This window comes from Melanostigma gelatinosum (genome assembly GCF_949748355.1).
Source record: "Melanostigma gelatinosum genome assembly, chromosome: 18".
NCBI lineage: Eukaryota > Metazoa > Chordata > Actinopteri > Perciformes > Zoarcidae > Melanostigma > Melanostigma gelatinosum.
In genome coordinates this window covers 20,929,633-20,951,411 of record NC_136651.1, presented here as the reverse complement: position 1 = coordinate 20,951,411, position 21,779 = coordinate 20,929,633, and the positions used below count along the sequence as shown (strand labels likewise).

Here is a 21,779-nt window from a genome sequence, read left to right as displayed (position 1 = left end):
TCAATTCAGGATTTAAGTGTGACAATTAAATCAATGACTCAGGTAAATTAGGCTTAGTGTTTGAAAAGAATGAACCAAACATCTCTCTATATTTTTCAATTGTCATTATTTATTGCTTCATGAACTACACATGCTCACTTTTCTATTACATACAAATAACAAGTAAATACATGATGTATACAACTTGGTTGTGTTGGGCTCTGATCATATGGCTTAAACATGTGCTGTGGACAAAGACAATCAGGCCTTCGCTTTTTCAAGCAAAGGTCTCATCCTGACTTGTAGTTTGAGGAGAGCAAAGGGATTTCACACTCAGGTGTGAATTCCCCCCCCCCCCCCAAATAACCATGGTAACCGCGGCAATCTCATTGGCCGAGAGCCAAGAGACCCCAGGACCCCTGTGGTTCGACCTCTGTTCTATAAAACTATCTGCTGCCCCCACTTCTATGCTTTTTCCAACTCTCCCTCCGGGGTTAACAGGAGGCACACACCGCTCTCCTCAACCGGACCCCCCCCCTGTCCAGGCCACAGAGAATCCAGCTTTTTCCCGTCGACCTCCGTCGAACAGGGAGCACACCACGCTCTCTTCGCTCGGACACCCCCCGTCCAGGCCACAGAAGAACCAACTTTCCCCGCCAGCGCAACGCTGGCCACGAGGAAACAACGGCCCTCAAACCCTGACAAGCCGTTTCGCTGGATGAAACAGCCCGCGATAACGAATCTGCTTCAGCGATCAGTTCAGAGCTTTTTTGCTCCTTTTTCTTTTGGTGCACACATTCCGGCGAAGGAAAGACGACAACGCCTCCCTCCTTCACCGACGATTCCCGGTAAGACGCACGGACCACGCCGTCAGCCGAAGTTAGAAAACTGTCCTCCCTGCCGCGAGGACAGATCACGTCTGCGTTTGCTCCAGAGCGAGCTGCGCCACGACAGACCGAAACAGCGCCGCTGCAAAGCCGCGCTGAGAAGCACCCCCCCCCCCTTCCTCTCGAAGAGAAAGGACAACTTTGCTCACGAACCCTTCAACGTTGCAACGAAGCATCTACAAGTAAGATTCTTGGCATTTGGGCATAGCTTAGCTTAAATTAACTTAAGTTTAATTCAGGCCATTCATTTATATGTTGATATTCCCGTGTTTTTGTTGTTTAAATTACTGTCGCGTGATATCGAGATATTACGCAACTCCTCGCGGACGAGAGAAGCTCCGCTGTATTCGTGTATTAACTGTGACTGTTTGCTTGGATTTATTTGATTTCTTTTCATTGGTTTTACTACACTTCGTGTAGTATTCTCTGCTCATTAAATCAGCTCTGTGAGTGAAGTGTGGAATCTCGGCTATCGTACATAACTGCTGGCAGTTCTACCGACAACGGCACGTTATGTACGATACGCCAGACACCCCCATTATCACTACAACGCGGACCGCACGCAGAAGTCTGATTCATGAGCCCCCACCTTTTTTCTCTTTCCTCCTTTCACGAAACACACATACACATAGCTCCTAGTTCTACCCCTGGGGAACCTCGTTCAAACGAGCGCCTCACATCACGTGCTGCCCAGGCACACGTGAGTACATACAGCAGCCTAACTGCCATTTTGGTCCGCGTCACTCGACTCCGCCATCTTTGTAGTTTTTAGCTGTAGTTCTTAAGGCCCCTCCCCTTTGGCCCGCGTCACTCGACGCCGCCATCTTTGTAGTCTTTAGCGTAGCTGTAAGACTCCTTCCTGTTCACCCACAGACCCACACACACACATACACACACACACACACACAGACATACACTCTCATCCATTTTATTCATTCTTTAGTTTAGGCATATAAATTGTATGATAACGTTTGTTGGTTGCAATATTAATTGATTTGATCATTTATTATTTTGATTCAATAAACTCTGTTATACTTTCAGGAGCAGTCGTCTGTGATTACTTGTGCATATGTATTTGATAAGACTGTATGTAGTAGCCTGTGCTCGAACTTAAAACCTTCACTGTCACTGAATGTATAGTCATACGCAGACTATTGACATTATGAGTGACTACTAATTATGAGACTTAGTTTTATCGTTTGGTTATTGGTCCCTGTTCGCAGGGTGGTGCCCCGTTTATATTAATAATCATTAATAATTGTTACATACATCAATAATTCTATTGATGTCAAGAATTCAGTTTCTTAAATGCTGATAACCCAAACACGCTCCTTTAGATCCCAACATAATGGTGCCCCGTGTGAGGCTACGTTATTCCAGTTTTGTTACAGTATATATGCACAGTAATCCATAATTATTTTTGAATAATTAATTTTCCAAAAAAATATTTTTTTTCGAAAAATTATTTTTTTTCTTCTTTTGAATGATCCAAATTCCTGAAACTTATTTCCCAAAATAGGTAGGCTTTGATCTTCAAAATCTTGTCTTATTGTAATTAAATTTTTGATTTAAAATTTAGATTTTTAATCTTAATCTTTAATTCCCTTCTCGAAATTTTATTTCGTTTCCCTTCCAGGTTTAATGATTCGTTTCATTTCTTAAACTAACAGCCAGCTGTGTAGTAGATTTGATCGTTTATTTGTAATACCTTGCTTGCTTTCTTAAATCCCTCCAAAGAAGTTACACACAGCTGTCACAGGCCCAAAGTGCTAAACCACATTAGCATTTTCGCACCTCTGGCTGCAAAGCAGTAGTGATACCTCAGAGCAGCAACAGTAGAAACGTAAGTCACAGAGCTAGACATTTCACTGTGCGCCTGCATGAACCGTAACACTAACAGTAATTAACATCTAACAGTAGAAATCGTAAGTCACAGAACTAGACATTTCACTGAGAACCGTAAACACTAACAGTTTCCGTTCTAACACTAGGGAATTAACAACCGCTGGGAGTCGCACTCATTAGAGAGAATGAGCGACGAGAAATCCCCCATTCCTGGAGCTGTAGCTCCAGAAGACACCGCCTTACGAGATGCGGTGGCTGATGTCCTTGGACTCACAGCAAAGGAAAGAGAGTACTTTGCAAAATACACTGCTGTCCTATGCGACGAGCAATTAGAGCAGCTGGTGGCTTATGTAAATAACCCAGCAGGTAACAGAGAGCGCCTGATTCAGAACGTAATCGGCGAGATACTGCTCATCTACCACCAGACAATGCAGCTGCAAGCTGCCCGAACCCGGGCACAGAGCGACGAGCAGCAACGCGAGATCTGGGCACTCCGAACAGAGGTTCAGGAGTTGGCACGTGACTGTAGAGCCCTACAGTCAGAAAATAGTAGCCTGCGCAGTGACCTCAGAGAGGTCAACCTAGAACTCTCTAAAGCATCAGAGAGTGATGACAAACTGAAAGCGCTTCAAGGTGTTCCAGCAACCCCGGTAGGTACTGCTACCCCCTACCGAGCCTTTCAGCCCAGTCATTTCTTGGTCTCGGCTCCCTCATTCCCCGAGACCCGAACCACCTTGCATTTCTTGAAAGCGACATCCCCAACCAGGAGGAGAGAGGACCAACACCAGGTCCTAGACTGCCCAGGTGGCTTCAAAACCACCTCAGGCGACCGCAATCCTCCACGCAGTTCACGCGCGCGGCAAGAACTGACCCCATCCCCCTCAGGGAGGGAGGATGATAGTCGTTACCACCATCGCGAGTATGGAGACTCAGACGACTCGGACGACTCAGGCCCCATCAACCTTGGAGGCCTGCGTACTCGACAGATTGAGTCTCTGGCAAAAGACGTAGAGCGCTTCAATCCCGATAATCACGACTCGAGCATCGATGACTACCTAAGGGAGATCGATCACTGCCTCCTCGACCTATCGCGCCCCTCATCGCGCGAAAAGCTAAAGCTAGTGTGGAAAACCACTGCGCGAAGCGTCCACGCTTTCGTGGAAACGCTCCAGCCGAGCATCCGCGACTGCTATTCATCCCTTTGTCACGCCCTTAGGGAGGAGTACTCCCTGTACACCGACCCAGCTTCTGCCACCCTCGGCGCCTTTGCCATTTCCCAGGAAAGGCTAGGGTCTCCGAGAGACTACTTCAGGCGCTTGAGATCTGCGTACTTCCAAGGACGTAACGCCCCAGGTCTAGAAGACCATGCCTTCAAGTCGCTATTCTTGCACAATCTCCACGACAACATGAGATACAATGTTACCATGCACTGCAGAACGAGTAACCTCACCATGCCAGAGATTAGGAAATACGCGCAACTTGCATGGGAGACACGCGGACGGCCGACAAATCGGTACGAAGACACCGCCATAGTCTTAGGCATCCAACAGTCGAGCGACTCCGACCTAGCGTCGGAAGACGACGAGAGGACTTGGCCTAGCGAGCCCTGGTCACCCCCGAGGAACAAACAACCCTGGCGGTCGAAAGACCAATGGAACCAGGGGGGTGAAAGACGCCCTCAAGGGCAACACATCAGGTAACGCTGACTCGCAGCCCACCTGACTAAGCCAAGTGACCTTTCCCCCTGCTGCCAAGTCGACGTGGTAGGGGGGGGGAAGAGAACTCAGCACACTTCCGGAAACGACCACTCCCATTTCGCACCTCGTTCTTCAACCTTCTTGGGCGACCTTGCTCGCAAAGGCAATGCCCGTTATGTATATCTCTATACATATTCTTCAGTCTTACTGGGGGGTCATAACACTCTTGCTCTACCCGACTCCGGGTCAGAAACGAGCCTCATGTGTTCCCCCACCTTTTCGCATACACCTCTAGGGTGCCACAACCTTAGAGGCCCTTTCGAGCACCCTAGCTCGTAAGATCTTTCGTCAACTAAGCCTTCTTCTCCTGCTCTGGCAGCATGAGCCACCTCCGGCTTGTTCAACGAAGCCACCGCCTTCTTTCAGCCGAGTCATCGGCCGGTTCTGTCAAGTCGCCAGTGCCGTAGGTAACTGAACTTGACCTGTGCGCCGGACCTGTCTCCATCTCTAATTAGGAGGGTGGGGGGAGGGAGATATCACCAGCCCGCCATGACACACTCCAGAGTGAAACTGTTCGCGACGTTTCCCTGAGTGCTGGCGGTAACGTGGGATATCTGCCCTCGCCACTTGAACAGCGCGAGGGGGGTGGGACCTCTGACAACAGAAATTTAGAGAGATGCACTTCACAGGAAGTACACTCTAATCTCGCCAGTGCCGAAACCAACCGGCAGAATGGCAGCTTACTATTGACTACTAACGTTTAACTGCATGCTCCAACTCACCCTGTAGACATGCACTAACCGCTAACACATCCAACTTCAACCAGAACAGTTGCATGACCTGAAAAACGTTCATTGCGACTGTAAACTGAGGCTCCACTCTCATAGAGAACCCTTTGCATGCTTTATAGACTCTACCAGAAGTAACCAAAGAAGACATAACCTCTGCCGTAGCAGTCAGATTTAACCCAGGACCTCATCCGAGAAGGCTCAGCTGTCAACAGCTGGAGCAGCGAGAGACCAGCCTAGCTAGTCACACTAGCCGTGCTAAGAAATCTGTAAATCTGCTACCACTACTGTTATGCAACCCTCGCAGGTACCTCTGGCCTATAGTCTTGGCAACGCAACTCCAATATCGATAGATTCTAAAACTTAGACACAGGACTCGCTCTAAATCTACCGATTAGAGAGAGAGGTAGACGCACATATCATGTACTAATAGATCCAGAAGCTACAGACTAACTGGATTCCCTCCTATTCATAACACCACGTAGCCAACCTACGACTGCTCCGCCGACGGACTCCAGTCCTGTCTAGGAGTTGAACCAGTAACCACTGTTTGCCCCTCACCTGCTTCTTGTCTTTCTATTCTTTCCTTCTCTCTCTTTTGTGTTTTGTTTTGTTTATTTGGGTTGTTACTTTCTTTGACACTGTGCCACAATGCTAGAATATCACAACATCATAATAGCGATTGAATTATTTGGGAATAATGTTTTGCTCACCTATGATTTGAATTGTGTATGATAGTAGATGTAGGTAGAAGTAGTTAAAGTCATCTGCCCAGATGCCACCTTAGTCATCTGCCCAGATGCCAATGAACTCTGAACTTGAACACCATGAACTTGACCACTATGAACAATGAACACTGCCTGTTTTAACCACTGCTTTTGGTCTCAGGAACACTTGGACTGTCTCACCTCTTCAGGTTTCCCCACCACATGGATGCACATGCCAGCCCTTGGTTTGCTCTAAAGACCGAAGCCAACATCTCGCTCTTCAGAACAAAGGGGGGATGTTGGGCTCTGATCATATGGCTTAAACATGTGCTGTGGACAAAGACAATCAGGCCTTCGCTTTTTCAAGCAAAGGTCTCATCCTGACTTGTAGTTTGAGGAGAGCAAAGGGATTTCACACTCAGGTGTGAATTCCCCCCCCCCCCAAATAACCATGGTAACCGCGGCAATCTCATTGGCCGAGAGCCAAGAGACCCCAGGACCCCTGTGGTTCGACCTCTGTTCTATAAAACTATCTGCTGCCCCCACTTCTATGCTTTTTCCAACTCTCCCTCCGGGGTTAACAGGAGGCACACACCGCTCTCCTCAACCGGACCCCCCCCCTGTCCAGGCCACAGAGAATCCAGCTTTTTCCCGTCGACCTCCGTCGAACAGGGAGCACACCACGCTCTCTTCGCTCGGACACCCCCCGTCCAGGCCACAGAAGAACCAACTTTCCCCGCCAGCGCAACGCTGGCCACGAGGAAACAACGGCCCTCAAACCCTGACAAGCCGTTTCGCTGGATGAAACAGCCCGCGATAACGAATCTGCTTCAGCGATCAGTTCAGAGCTTTTTTGCTCCTTTTTCTTTTGGTGCACACATTCCGGCGAAGGAAAGACGACAACGCCTCCCTCCTTCACCGACGATTCCCGGTAAGACGCACGGACCACGCCGTCAGCCGAAGTTAGAAAACTGTCCTCCCTGCCGCGAGGACAGATCACGTCTGCGTTTGCTCCAGAGCGAGCTGCGCCACGACAGACCGAAACAGCGCCGCTGCAAAGCCGCGCTGAGAAGCACCCCCCCCCCCCTTCCTCTCGAAGAGAAAGGACAACTTTGCTCACGAACCCTTCAACGTTGCAACGAAGCATCTACAAGTAAGATTCTTGGCATTTGGGCATAGCTTAGCTTAAATTAACTTAAGTTTAATTCAGGCCATTCATTTATATGTTGATATTCCCGTGTTTTTGTTGTTTAAATTACTGTCGCGTGATATCGAGATATTACGCAACTCCTCGCGGACGAGAGAAGCTCCGCTGTATTCGTGTATTAACTGTGACTGTTTGCTTGGATTTATTTGATTTCTTTTCATTGGTTTTACTACACTTCGTGTAGTATTCTCTGCTCATTAAATCAGCTCTGTGAGTGAAGTGTGGAATCTCGGCTATCGTACATAACTGCTGGCAGTTCTACCGACAACGGCACGTTATGTACGATACGCCAGACACCCCCATTATCACTACAACGCGGACCGCACGCAGAAGTCTGATTCATGAGCCCCCACCTTTTTTCTCTTTCCTCCTTTCACGAAACACACATACACATAGCTCCTAGTTCTACCCCTGGGGAACCTCGTTCAAACGAGCGCCTCACATCACGTGCTGCCCAGGCACACGTGAGTACATACAGCAGCCTAACTGCCATTTTGGTCCGCGTCACTCGACTCCGCCATCTTTGTAGTTTTTAGCTGTAGTTCTTAAGGCCCCTCCCCTTTGGCCCGCGTCACTCGACGCCGCCATCTTTGTAGTCTTTAGCGTAGCTGTAAGACTCCTTCCTGTTCACCCACAGACCCACACACACACATACACACACACACACACAGACATACACTCTCATCCATTTTATTCATTCTTTAGTTTAGGCATATAAATTGTATGATAACGTTTGTTGGTTGCAATATTAATTGATTTGATCATTTATTATTTTGATTCAATAAACTCTGTTATACTTTCAGGAGCAGTCGTCTGTGATTACTTGTGCATATGTATTTGATAAGACTGTATGTAGTAGCCTGTGCTCGAACTTAAAACCTTCACTGTCACTGAATGTATAGTCATACGCAGACTATTGACATTATGAGTGACTACTAATTATGAGACTTAGTTTTATCGTTTGGTTATTGGTCCCTGTTCGCAGGGTGGTGCCCCGTTTATATTAATAATCATTAATAATTGTTACATACATCAATAATTCTATTGATGTCAAGAATTCAGTTTCTTAAATGCTGATAACCCAAACACGCTCCTTTAGATCCCAACAGTTGCAAATTAACCATCAACATCAAATATCTGTCACCCTGGGTCACGCTCTGTCACTCTGCGTCACGCTCCGTCATGCTCCGTCACGCTCCGTCACCCTGCGTCCCGCTCCGTCACCTTGCTTCACGCTCCGTCACACTGCTTCACGCTCTGTCACTCTGCGTCACCCTCTGTCACCCTGCGCCGATTGAAATACTTTTTTTACACTACCCTGATGACTCCGTCCTGGCAGCAGGACTGGGTCCTCCGCTCCTCACTCATAGTATTATTACAACGGGGTACGTAGCGCTGTCGCTCATGAGCACAACAACACAGGCACGCGAAAGCTTCTTCTTCTCCTCCTTTTTGGTGTACTGGCGGTTGGCAAACGAATTGGCGCATTACCGCCACCAACTGGTAAAATAAAATAAGGCATGAGACGTGTTGTATTTTGCCAGAGGGGGAAAATATGCTCATATTCCTGCAAAAGAATTGCTGCAGTGTGTGTACAAAGTGTGTGTGTGTTTTGTATTTATTTATATTTATTTAAGTATGCTGTAAACTGTTAACAGTTAACATATGTCCTACTGACATACATATACATATAAGCAGAGGAAGAGTGAAGATATTTTCAAACATGTATTTTTGGATTGGACATTTTATGTCTTAATTTTAATATATACTTTTAAATGATTCTAAAACGGATGATTTATTTTCATTATTTTAGCCGATTGTTGTAAGTGACTATAAAAGTAATAATTTGGAAAGTGTATTATGTTCCATTTTGTTGCAAAAGCAGCAAAATCATACTGAAATAAAATGAATGAGAAACAAAAAAGTACAACGTACTTACTCTAAGGATGCATACAGAGAACAGGGGGCTCCGGTGACTCAACTAAAATCATAAAACTGATTTATGGAAGCTGATCTGTCGTAACAACAACGGGTGTTCTCAGGAAATGTCTCAGGAAATGTGGCTCCGCCCCCTCAGCTCCGCAGCTTCTTGACAATTGCCGAACTATGCTCGCGTGCCACAGCTGAATCTTTCCGCTGAACTGACAGAGAGTGACGCTGAGTGACAGAGAGGGACGCTGTGTGACGCTGCGTGCCACAGACTGACGATGCGTGACACAGACTGACGCTGAGTGACGCAGAGGTGCCAGTGCCACAAGAAGGATCTCGCTGTCTCTCATTTTGCGATCACTCACCGGTGCACTGCTGATCACTGTGTGGATTTGTAAATCCATGCCTTCACACAAAGAGTTATCAGCACACTCAATCGGCTTTCTGGACAGCGTGTCAGCGACCGGGATTTATTTTCCAGGCTTGTGTGTAATGGTAATGTCGTAGTATGTGTTGTAGTATCATGCGTTGTAGGCGTGGCGGTGCGGCTGCCAAGGGTTTCCGCATGATTGACTCCAGCGGTTTGTGGTCTGACTCGACGAACACCTGTCGTCCGTACAGATATTGATGAAAGCGTCTGCATCCAAAGAGCACTGCGATTTGAGCGTAATTTTCTTCAGTCTCATTTAGTGTCTTGGACAGAGTGGGCAGATGAATGCTAACCACTCACAATTTTTTTGGACAAATAAAAATACAAGCATTCTGGGACAGGGTTATTCAGACTCTGGAGGAGATTCTATGCTACAAGATTCCCAGAGACCCCCGGATTGTGTACCTGGGATTGATACCTGGCGACATAATTTAAAAAAGGACTTCTACCTCTTTAAAATTCTGATACTTGCAAGTAAAAAGGCAATCACAAGGAGCTGGTTGAAAAGTGACCCTCCAAGTCCAGGACAGTGGCTGGACATTGTGGAGGAAACATACTATGGAAAAATTGACTCTTTTTCTAAGGATCAAAGCAGGGATCCATGATCAATGCTGGTGAAAATAGACTGTTTACAAGGGAAAATATGAGTAATGTTCTCAGGTGACTTGTCAAGAGTGAATGGTGACCCCCTTTTATTTTATTTTCACTTTTTTGTCGATTTGTATTTTTGTCATTAACGATGTTTTGTCTCGTTTTTTGTTCAGTATAACAGCAACTGAAAAAAAAAAATATGAAGACTTCAGAATGTCTGTGAATCAAAGAGTCCATCTACTTAAAAGAGTCTTTCACACTATTATTACACATTTTGCCTTTGTTTTTGAAGTTGTCAGATGAAGCACTCAGGAGACCACTTAAGGAGGGTTATTTTTATTTGGTTCATAAAGGTCATCAGGGCCAACGTACAGTCATCTGAAGTAAGATACTGACATGTGAAAACACCTTTTATTGATGCATGTGACACGAGTAACAGCTACTACAGGTTGGATAAAGATTACGTACTTAACATATTCTCTTTAAGACAAACATTTTGAAGGCAACGTTTCCTCTTTACCGAGTGAGCTCCAGAGAGACGCCTCCTTAAGAGCTCTTCTTCTCCTCAAACATGATGTTGGCTGTGGCTCTCTTGGCTGTGGACAAATTACACACAAATGTCACATCTCTGGTTCCTTTCTGAAAAGGTACACTTCCTGCGGATGTTTCACATTAAGGGAGTGAATGACAATTTGATGTTCATGTGAAATGTCGGTGCTGGAAATGTTGAGTTTCTTTGAAATAAGCTAAACTCTAAATCAAATGAATAAATGCATGATTAAAAGGCAAAGTAAAGGCCAATGGAATTCATCAGTGAATAAGAAAAGCCTTTGGAGGAAGTGTGTTTTACAGAAAATTATACCAGCGGCATATCAGAAAACAGGGATGCTACAATAATTATGTATAAAACAGATGTAATTATAAAAAATACAAAACTATTTAAAATAAAGGTCTCATTCTGTCTGCAGTCTAGGTCAATAATTGTTATTTACATGCTAAATCCTTAATATTTAATTACACAGTTAGCCATCACAGTATGAAATAACTGTAAAATATGAGATCAGGACATCATTTATGCTTCTATAGTCTCTGATCTCTGATAATGTTACATTGTAAACAACCAATCAGTGTTTAAATGAATAGGAGAACGAAGGTTCTGTTCAGTTACATTGTGATGCGTTCAGGCTCTGTTCAGTCAAAGGTAAATTATAACGTTATCATGATGTTGAATAAATCCAGATGTTGGAAGGAGATGTTTTCACAACAACATAAATAGATATTAGAGCTGAACTATGAGCTGTTAACACGAGCTCTCTAAGCAGATTATAATACATCATTAAAACTACGAATGACATGATTTGATTTAATCAATGAAAATACAATCCTTTATTTCCTTATCATTTGAATTGTGTATTTTTTATGAAGAAAAAAAACACGATAGATGGCTATAACAAAGTAAATGGATAACATGGTTTACTGCCTTCAGAGCAGTTCATTTTTTAGACGTGGTAAATAATAAATAGTCTGGATCCTTGTAGACCAGCTGCTATAATCAAACAACAAAGAGATCTGTGTCTGAAAATATGGTTCATCAATGATCTGCAATTAGTGCTCTCTTTTTCTATATATTTGTTCCCTTTTACTAAAAAAAAACAATCATTCCAGTATGGGTCGACTCTATTTACAGGAAACAACACACTCACCCTCATCTTTGATCTTGTCAGCAGCTTCTGACGCCTTATCCTGGAGCGTCTTCACCGCATCGTCAATCCTGTTTTCATTCTTGAGGAAAAATGGTCGAATGATGCGGTTATAAATCTGGATCGATCCGTTGGAGGAAGTCGGAGCCATGCACCACACCAAGAAGGCACACTGGGGGGAAAAGAAGAGAGAACATACATGCCAGTTACATTATAGGCTGTAAAATATATGATCACAAATCAGTCTGATCATCTGTCCCTCAAATCGTAAAAAGAAAAACTCAGGAAAAGAAAGAACCTCAGGGAGGTTGACTTTTCTGTAACATTACTGCCAGAACTAATTCTGTACTGAGCTGCCATCATGAAACTACACAACATGGTGATTCATTGCATCACAAAATATTTTTATTTAATTGATGGTGCAACGGTAATTATTTATATCTGTCATGTTACTACAATGTATGTATAAGTACACATAAGTACACATACACTGTGTGACTGCTGCTGTTACACCTTTACACAGATGAGTAGACGATTCACCAACGTGTCTATCTGCTTCAAACCGCTGGTATCAGAACAGATGTACCAGTAAAACATCTCAATGACAAACATGTCAAAACACAACCACACACACAAAACTATCAGAGGATAAAATAAGCCAACAACATTGTTCTACAAAAATATATTTTGAAACATGTCAAGAGAGGGTAAAGAGTTCAAGTTAAGTGTAAAGAGTTCAAGTTAAGTGTAAAGAGTTCAAGTTAAGTGTAAAGAGTTCAAGTTAAGTACCGGTATGGGTTTTAAGCTAGCAGAGCTTGAAAGGAACAGATAGATTCAGCATGCAGCTGTTCTCCATATCAGGTTATCTGGGCCATTCATAATGGTTGGCGCAGTGCCAGCAACTATGCAGCCAACCTCATGAGCCGCATGAACATAAAAACAATGTGGAGAGCACCTGGACGAACCGAGGCATGACACAGAGGACAGGGCGTGAGAACCAGGGACCCAGAACACCCACAATATTACAGGACAAACATTTACAGGGGAATTAAATGGTCAGACAAACACTTAAACACTTTGAGTGTTAACACTATGGGTAAATATACAAACACATGACACAGTATGACAAGCTTCCATTAATAAGAAATAAATAGGAATAAGTAGCAAGAGGTTGCTGATACACAGCGACAGGTGAATAAGGGGAATGCTGGCACTGACTAGGAGTATAAAGTTACATAAAATGGAGATACTCAAGTAAAGTGGGCTAGAAGTACCTAAGAATTACACTTCAGGAAAGTATTAAGTAGCCTCAATTCACCCACTGCTAGAACAAGAGCACAAAGGTCTTCATAGATCCAGCCTCTTCATTTTGCTCTCAAGGTGCACCAGATTGATGCGTTTAGCTTTAAAATGTACTCAAATGTGGCTAACTGCTAGTTTGTCAGAGAAAATGCTTTTGTTTTGCTTCCCGTGTGTTACTGGAAGGTCAAGAAGAGGCTGCCAGGATCTAGAGCATCTTTCAGAGAGGATTACACCACTGCTGCAGTGCAACATAAACAGTGGTAGTTGTCAGGCCATGGACAACCTACGTGAGCCGCTTGTGTTTAATGCAGTTTTGATTTTGGACAGAGATATGTGTATCTACTTCATATTGTGTGTGTTAGACAACATTTAGTTATCTTTAATATCCCTAAAATGTTTGTTCAAATGTCAATGATCTATGTTAAATGTTATAATAATGTGTGCACATACATTATTAATCAGCGATTCCAGTAACAGACGTTTGGTCTGACAGTGTACCTGTGGTGGACCAGCAGCTGCTCTACAGTCAGATTATCACAGTGTTACAGAGACCATGGTTACACATTATAAATGATTACCACATCACAATCTAAATTAAATTATACAAAAAGTGCACCCACGTGCTGTATCTTTGAGGCAGCTTCTTTTACACTGTCTCACTCTCTCCCTGCCTGTCAGTCCTGTGTGAGGGTGAAGATTATCATATATCTGACACGCCCCTTAAAGCAAACACAGGCTCTCTGCATCATGACTGGCTGCTGCTGAACTTGCTGAGACAGCTTTCAGCACTCAGATGCTCCTTATCATCAGTGCAGTGTGCTGCACCCTCCACATGTTGATTTGTTTACTCGGCTAAGAAGTACTGAGAGAAAACACACCCACTCTAGTGAACAGCGGTGCTCAATGTGGACAGAGTCCACTGTTTGACTCCCTCAGCCATAGACTGTATATCAGAAGTGGATCGAGTCACCGTGATGTCACCCATTGGTTTGTGGAGTGATGTTTTGAAGCCGAGAGATCACCATTTTCACCGTCGCCATCTTGGTTTTTGGAACCAGAAGTGACACCAGAGGATAGAGCTGAGTACAACCGAATGCTGAACAAGACATTTTAGGCGACCAAAATATTATAATTAACTTTAATGAAGTGAAAACAGACTGTGAAAGGGTTCTAAGTTCTAAGACAGAAAACACGGAAAACTCTGTGGTTGTGACCTGTCAAGCACAAGGTAGCCACGCCCTAAAGCACACCATGGTTTATCTTATCTTAAACACATTTTCTCCAAATGGGAGAAGACTTGAAACTAGAGATTCAGACCATAAAGTCATGTTTACAATGTTTACTGATACATCAAGACAGAAGTAGAGTCATTTTCTCATAGACTTCTAAACAACCAGAGGAGTCGCCCCCTGAAGTGCCGTTACAAAGAATGCAAGTTTATGGCACTTAAACGTAAAAGTGAACATTGGCTTCACTTTTCAGAACCGGAGGTTCTGGAATACTCCTATATTATAAATATCCTCGTTAGGTGAGGTTACTCATTCTGGCTGGACAGCATGGTGAACGAAACTGAACTGAATGCTCAGCGTTTTCTACTGATTCTTTTTGAAATCGTCTGCAGTCAGTATCATTTTTTATTTATTAAAAAACAAATCTTGGCATTAGTAGTTTTAATTATGAATTTATAAGCTGCTTAGAGCTAGTGTTATCAAAGGCAGAGTGAGGCGGGTTATGCCTTCGCCATAGTAGGGTAAATAAATATCGCTGGGACAGGACTTGACTCTAGTGAGGTGCTGGCTCACTGGTAAGATATCAAAGTCAGGAGGGGAAAGCTGCACACTTAAATCAACTTATTCTTAGTTTTATGAATGAATGAATTTTCCAGCACAAAACATTGATTCAAAAACAAAGAAGCACAACAGACCCCGGCTGGATTACCTTTCCGATATAGTAGAATGGGAACCAGGAGAGGAAGATATCAGCAAAAAACTCAGCCACACTGAAGAGTCCATACACCACCCAGTAGGTCAGCCACTTAGTATCATCGTCCTTGGTGGCACTTTCAATGGCCTTAATCCTGGAAAGAGAGGACCAACATGTAAGAGAAAATATTAAGTTCAGTTAACATTAGTCAATGCATCTCTTCCATCCTTCCTTTTCTCTTTCCTTTCTTCTTTTTGTTCTCTATTTAAAGCCTTACCTTACATCGTAGTCCTTTTCCTTCCATATACCCTGACTACTTTAACAGGTTTGTTACTGGAAATCCAACATCTGCAAAACGAGACTGAATTGAGTCACCTGCCCTCTAAAGACAAGTCATCCAACCTACCTGAATGACAAAGTAGTCTGTCAGGGCCTTCCAACATGACCGCCTGAGTGTTTGCTGATCTGTCACCTCTAAAGTGACGGTTCTGGTCAGTGAGAGCTAGTCATGGATAAAAGTGTCTAAAGGAGGCTGTAGAGAGAAGGGAACCAAAACACAATCTCTTCTGAGTTTGTCCTTTTTTCGACGGTCCAAGGACAGAGGATGTTGTATGTTGTACAGATTGTAAAGCCCTCTGAGGCAAATTTATGATTTGTGATATTGGGCTATACTAATTTAATTGAAATTAAATTCATTCATCTGTGGCAAGGACAAGCACATATTTTTTCACTTGCCTTTCTTTCTTTATTTTGACAGATAATATGGATTAAAATGCACCAACTTTTGGTGAATGTTCCAGTAAAGTAAAAGATGTGGGAATAATTTCCTGATGGTGGAAATAGAGCAACGATCAAAACTGTAAAACTGTAAAACTGCTAATCAGACGTTGACACTGCATGTAAATCGTGTGCTGGTTTGAAGTCTCCTACAGAGTTAAAATACTGTAGCGTTATACAGTTCCACAAAAGTTTATAATGTGTTATCACAGATGATTTGTCCCATGATGTTCGAACACATTGTTACCATATCCATCAACCAGCTTGAATACAATAAAAATGTTCATTGATGCCTGTCCATGTTCTCTACTGGCTCTAATTGTACCGTAGCATAATTTTACCTTCTGTCTCACTGGTTTGACTACCAGACAAAGTGAGCTTTTGGCTCGAGTTAACTGCCTGTCCATTCTCCATACTTTCATAACAGCTGCTGATTGACCCTACCCTCCTTTACAACTCACTACGGTCACTGCTGTGGTCAAACAGATCCTCTGCACAACTAAAGCAGCTTCCAGCCTCTCTTCACTCCCTCTTGCATTCAATACTAATGCAGTGCCTGTTTGTGGCACGGCCGTTTGGAGCAGGCCGTTTTGCTTTGTCCCCCAGTGGTGTCCCCCACTGGTGTCCCCAGTTCAGCATTCTCGCTGAACTGCTCGGCTCATCCGCAGAGCCCTGAAGCTCCACTCCAGCTGCCACAGTGTGCTGTCTGCTTGTTTATTCAATGTGAATTAATAAGGACCAACACAGTATCACGGCAGTTCGTTTAATAGTTACGAAATGCAATCTATGGGTTTCGTGTACAGGGACACAAACTGTTCGGTTTCCTTCGTGTCCCTTGGCGTTAAAACTGAAAGTTAGGTTGAGACAACAAAACCATCTAGTTAGGTTAAGGAAAAACATCATGGTTGGCCTAAAATAACTACATACAGTCAGGTTTAGGTAACAAAACCATTATTAGTCAGGTTTAGGTAACAAAACCATTATTAGTTAAGTTTAGGTAACAAAACCATTATTAGTTAGGTTTAGGTAACAAAACCATTATTAGTTAGGTTTAGGTAACAAAACCATTATTAGTGAGGTTTAGGTAACAAAACCATTATTAGCTATGTTTAGGTAACAAAACCATTATTAGTTAGGTTTAGGTAACAAAACCATTATTAGTTAGGTTTAGGTAACAAAACCATTATTAGCTATGTTTAGGTAACAAAACCATTATTAGTTAGGTTTAGGTAACAAAACCATTATTAGTTAGGTTTAGGTAACAAAACCATTATTAGTTAGGTTTAGGTAACAAAACCATTATTAGTGAGGTTTAGGTAACAAAACCATTATTAGTGAGGTTTAGGTAACAAAACCATTATTAGTTAAGTTTAGGTAACAAAACCATTATTAGTTAGGTTTAGGTAACACAACCATTATTAGTGAGGTTTAGGTAACAAAACCATTATTAGTTAGGTTTAGGTAACAAAACCATTATTAGTTAGGTTTAGGTAACAAAACCATTATTAGTTAAGTTTAGGTAACAAAACCATTATTAGTTAGGTTTAGGTAACAAAACCATTATTAGTGAGGTTTAGGTAACAAAACCATTATTAGTTAGGTTTAGGTAACAAAACCATTATTAGTTAGGTTTAGGTAACAAAACCATTATTAGTTAGGTTTAGGTAACAAAACCATTATTAGTGAGGTTTAGGTAACAAAACCATTATTAGTTAAGTTTAGGTAACAAAACCATTATTAGTTAGGTTTAGGTAACAAAACCATTATTAGTTAAGTTTAGGTAACAAAACCATTATTAGTTAGGTTTAGGTAACAAAACCACAATATTACGTTTAGGAATACTGTCACGGACATTTTGGAAAACCACAACGTGGTGTTGAACACTGGTCTTCTGGATGAAAGTCATGTTTGTTGGAACGTCCACCGTGGATATTGTAAAGTACGTCACTTGATCTGACTGTTGCTCAGTCATGTGGATGCATTTAATATGTGTCCACCACGAATAAGGCTACTTAATAACTTTCCATTTATATTATTTTCATCCTGAGCGATTGCATTTCGTGACTATTTCATGAACTGCACTGATACTGGGCTGGAAGGACACACACACACACACAGACCGAGATTCTGTGCGTTATAGTGTCGGGTTACAGAGACACATGGTGGTTTCCTGTTCTCTTGTTCCTGTTCGTTTTGGTTCATCTTCCCGGATGTCAAACACACAGACGTATTAAAGGGTGTTTGCAACAGCAATGGAGAAAAAAAAAAAGCAGTTATTTGTATTTTCTTTAAGTTTGTTTCCAATAGAAGTCTTTATGATGAATTTATTCTCCCTCAGGCCTGTTGGTCGCAGTATAAAAGCTCCTCTGTGTTTCAGTCACATGCATACCCTGCTGTTTTACTACAGCAGCTTCAACAGTCCACAACACACCGGGAGGAAATGTTGGGCTGTCTGAGCTCTAACGGTTATGTAGCTGAGGTTGGAACATGTGAACAGTGAACAAATACTAAGGCCTCTAGTTTCACAGCTATATGATTGCGGCCGTACGTGCAGAGCTGGAGGTAACAAAGCCGGCCCTCTGCCAGCTATCTCGCAGAGGTAGCTGGCAGAAAGTGCACAAATCTAATGTGCACTTTCGTCAAACATTTATATGATCCTTCGTACAGCTGATATCATGAACCTCATCACAGATTGACAGAAGTTCATCTGTCAAATTTCAGTTCATCCCTGGGATCCATCAGCCAACATTTACCTCCAGTGGCTGACAGAAGTCTAAGGACAGACACTTGCTTCATCAGCTGAGAATAAGAAAATGTGTTTACGACACCGTGTCTAAGGTTATTAAGTGGCTTATGTAACAGCTATAAAAGCTGTTCTCTCCAGCCCACTACTAACCAAAGGATATAGTAGGAGATGAGTCGAGGGTCAGTAACTTGTGCATTACTGATAATCATGTTAATCAATTGAAAATGCATCACAAAAGTGAAAAGGGCAACATTTGAAAGCATGTTTTGTTGTTTAGAACATGACGTGTCTGTTGATTTCCTGATTTGTCCTGTTTTATAAATAACTAAAAAAGTGGGGGGAAAAAGATAAGATAATCAAGTCCTATTCTCTGTACAAGTCTCAAAATGAATGAGAACCACACAACAAATGTCATTTGAGAGCATTATCAAATAAAGTTATGATCACAAGATTATCAGAAGGAAACTCCCCTGCTTGTATAGATGAGGATCAGCTTAATAGCAGAAGTACTGAGCCTGTGGAAACAGATGTGTAATGTCCACTGTGGCTCTGCAGGAGCTTGGTCAAGTCTGATGAAATATCCCTGATAACAGGTAGCTGCAAGCATTGGAACAAAGACTCCAAAAGTCAAAAAACTTTACAGCATTGACTTGAAAAATGGTCAGCACAAATATGAACCTCAATTGTTGTTAAGGAGCTAAACTGGTAAGTAGTTATTAATAAGAGAACAAAGTGTATTATACTGACATAATGGGCCAAAATACATTATTAGTAACAGACTACTCAAGGTTCTAGTACCCTACATACATACACTACATACACTTTGATGAAAATCCAATAATAACACTTATACAAATTAAAATAATATTCATAATAATTTAAACTCCTAAATTAAATGTATTAAATGATATTATTATATTATTTTCCATCGGTGTTTGTGTTTTTGTGTGCGCGTGTGTGTGTGTGTGTTGGGTGGGGTTGCTGTGCAGGCCCCTCCTTAGAAGCGCTCTAAGAATAATTCACTCACGATATGTAGGCTGGATAAAGGAAGCCGATGAGGTTACACAGTAGGGAGGCTCCGTAACCAACGACCAAGTACACTGCAATGACACCGATGACAGCTGCAAAAAACACACACACACCAGATGTTAGTCCACAAACACACGATACATAGCAGTGACATAGGATACGTCACTGCTGAATACAATAAAGAGTTATTACTACAGCCTCTCCATTCCATACATGACGAGGCAGAATGAAGCGGTCTGCCACACGCTGACTCCCTCCTATCGCTTCGAATGTGATGATCTCATTGTGTTCTCTGTTCCCATCCCCGCCCTGTCCACACTCACCGACAGCTATGTACGTCCTGCTCACTCCGGTCTTCGCCTCGATCTTTGCGAGACTGTCCGTTATGAGGTTCTTCTCATGGAGGAACTTGCCGAAGCGTTCCTTGAGCCCCTGCGCCATGGCTGCACTTCCTTCTTCAGAGGTGCTGATCAAACTGCGACAACTTCGCAACCCGAACACATCGCCGATCTCTGAGTCCGATAGACAGGATGTACGATACGGCCTCCGACCGTGAGCTTCAAAATAAAAGCACGAGGTCTATTTCATTCTCTACATTTTGGTCAATTAAAACATATCTTTAAATCGTTTTGCTTGTCCCACATCTGGCAATTGGACCGGATAAATGGCTTATATTACATAAGGAATAACCAAGTGGCGGCTGGTCAATAGAGGGCCATGGGGCCTGGCCCCACCTTGAGCCACACAAAAAAAGAAAAAACATTTATTTTTTATAATAATAATAAATTATACAAATTGTCAATATTTGTGTGTTGGAACTATGGAATGTACCCAGTAATATGTGTAAAATATGATATCTGCGCAATATATATGCTTGTCTGCTCGTCCTCTCCGCCTGTGTGTAGACACGTCTGAGAACGCGCAGCTAGGGGGGCCTAACCATTTTGGCCCAAAAGAAGCGGGTCTATGAAGCAGTTTAGCCAATTGCTGATTAAAGATATAAATGAGTGACATACAATTTAGCCAATCAGCGCCCTCAAATAGATTCAGCGTGGGGCCAGAACGATTCTGCCCCCCTAGCTGCGCGTTCTCGTCAGGAGAAGTCTACAGGCGAGCGTGAGCGCCAGCGCGAGATTCTGCAGCCAAAGAGCTGATCCCAGATCAGCCTGACCTCACAATCAGACAGCAGACTAGCGGGAAAATGAAGCAGTACATGCAAAGCTTCACTACTAGCTGTACCAGACAGGTTTGGCTAGCTGGATACAGTCATGCTAATAAGTAATAACGTATTTAGCTTCTTTTTTTTTTTTTTAGACCAAACTATGTGTATGTGTATGTGTGTACAGCTGTAGTAAACAGCGACTTGTGTGGCTTGCTAGACACAGTGAATACAGCTCGATAAAATCCATGGAGCTCCTCTGGACAATATTATGAACCAGACATGACGGCGTTTAGTTTCCCGGGATATCTGTGACTTCCACAACACATACTCTTGTATACATACGATAAGCCCCGCCCCCTCTCCTGCGTCCAGCGCGATTCGCGCGAATGAACACTTGGTCCCCGGCGTTTTGACCGGCGGCGCGATGGACGTGAATATGCGGCGCGATGAATTCGCGACGCGTTTGGTGTGAACGCAGTTTGAGGGTGACAAAAATAAGATGCCCTGACGTGTTTATCAAAGTGTTATTTACTGCTTTTTTTCGTGTTGGAATAAATCTTAAATATTTAACTGCAAAGTAGTAATGCGTGTTTGATACCTTAATTTGTTTGCATTAAATCATACTGGGATGTTTGCTGAAATTGATAGGATGGCCCTACCGAGAAAATGTTCCACCAGCCGCCACTGCGCCAGTTAGATATAAAAAATGAACTGAGACCAAAGACCTTTACACACCTGGGGCATAACGAATAAACGGTACGAAAATACTCACCTGCGAATAATTCATATCTGAACTATTCATACCGGCAGCAATAGAAATTTGTGACGCTTTTTCAATAAAAGGTTTTAATAGATTTGTTTTAGTAGATTGACCCAGACCAACTTCTGTCTGAGGTCAATTATTGTATAGCCTAAGCTACTGTAAGCTGTTTTGATGATTTTACTTTCAGAAAAATGCTCTGAGTGAATTTTAGTTCCCTCTGTTAAATATTTACACTATGTATAGACACTGTACATGTACATATGTACTGAACCCCGAGTTACTCCCCAGACGCTTTACAACACTGCTTCTAAGAAAAG

At 42.9% G+C, this 21,779-nt stretch overlaps 1 protein-coding gene across 1 annotated transcript; it reads right to left on the bottom strand.

Moving 5' to 3' along the window:
* Positions 1-10,380: 10,380 nt before the first annotated feature.
* On the bottom strand, positions 10,381-20,061 carry reep5 (receptor accessory protein 5). The gene is made up of 5 exons (XM_079289901.1): positions 19,861-20,061; positions 19,536-19,629; positions 15,001-15,139; positions 11,764-11,932; positions 10,381-10,656 (listed from the first exon to the last, which is right to left on the bottom strand). The coding sequence occupies exons 1-5, from the start codon at positions 19,976-19,978 to the stop codon at positions 10,607-10,609; spliced, it is 570 nt and encodes a 189-aa protein (XP_079146027.1). The 5' UTR covers positions 19,979-20,061; the 3' UTR covers positions 10,381-10,606.
* Between the last annotated feature and the right edge of the window lie 1,718 nt (positions 20,062-21,779).

What these genes read in the sequence shown, in the direction of transcription:
- reep5 (XM_079289901.1), bottom strand. Translation starts at nt 19,978, where the DNA reads ATGGCGCAGGGGCTCAAGGAACGCTTCGGCAAGTTCCTCCATGAGAAG. An exon ending in CAGGACGTACATAGCTGTCG is followed by an intron (nt 19,630 to 19,860) that starts GTGAGTGTGGAC and finishes TGTTTTTTGCAG; the next exon opens with CTGTCATCGGTGTCATTGCA. An exon ending in CATTCTACTATATCGGAAAG is followed by an intron (nt 11,933 to 15,000) that starts GTAATCCAGCCG and finishes TTTTCCCCCCAG; the next exon opens with TGTGCCTTCTTGGTGTGGTG.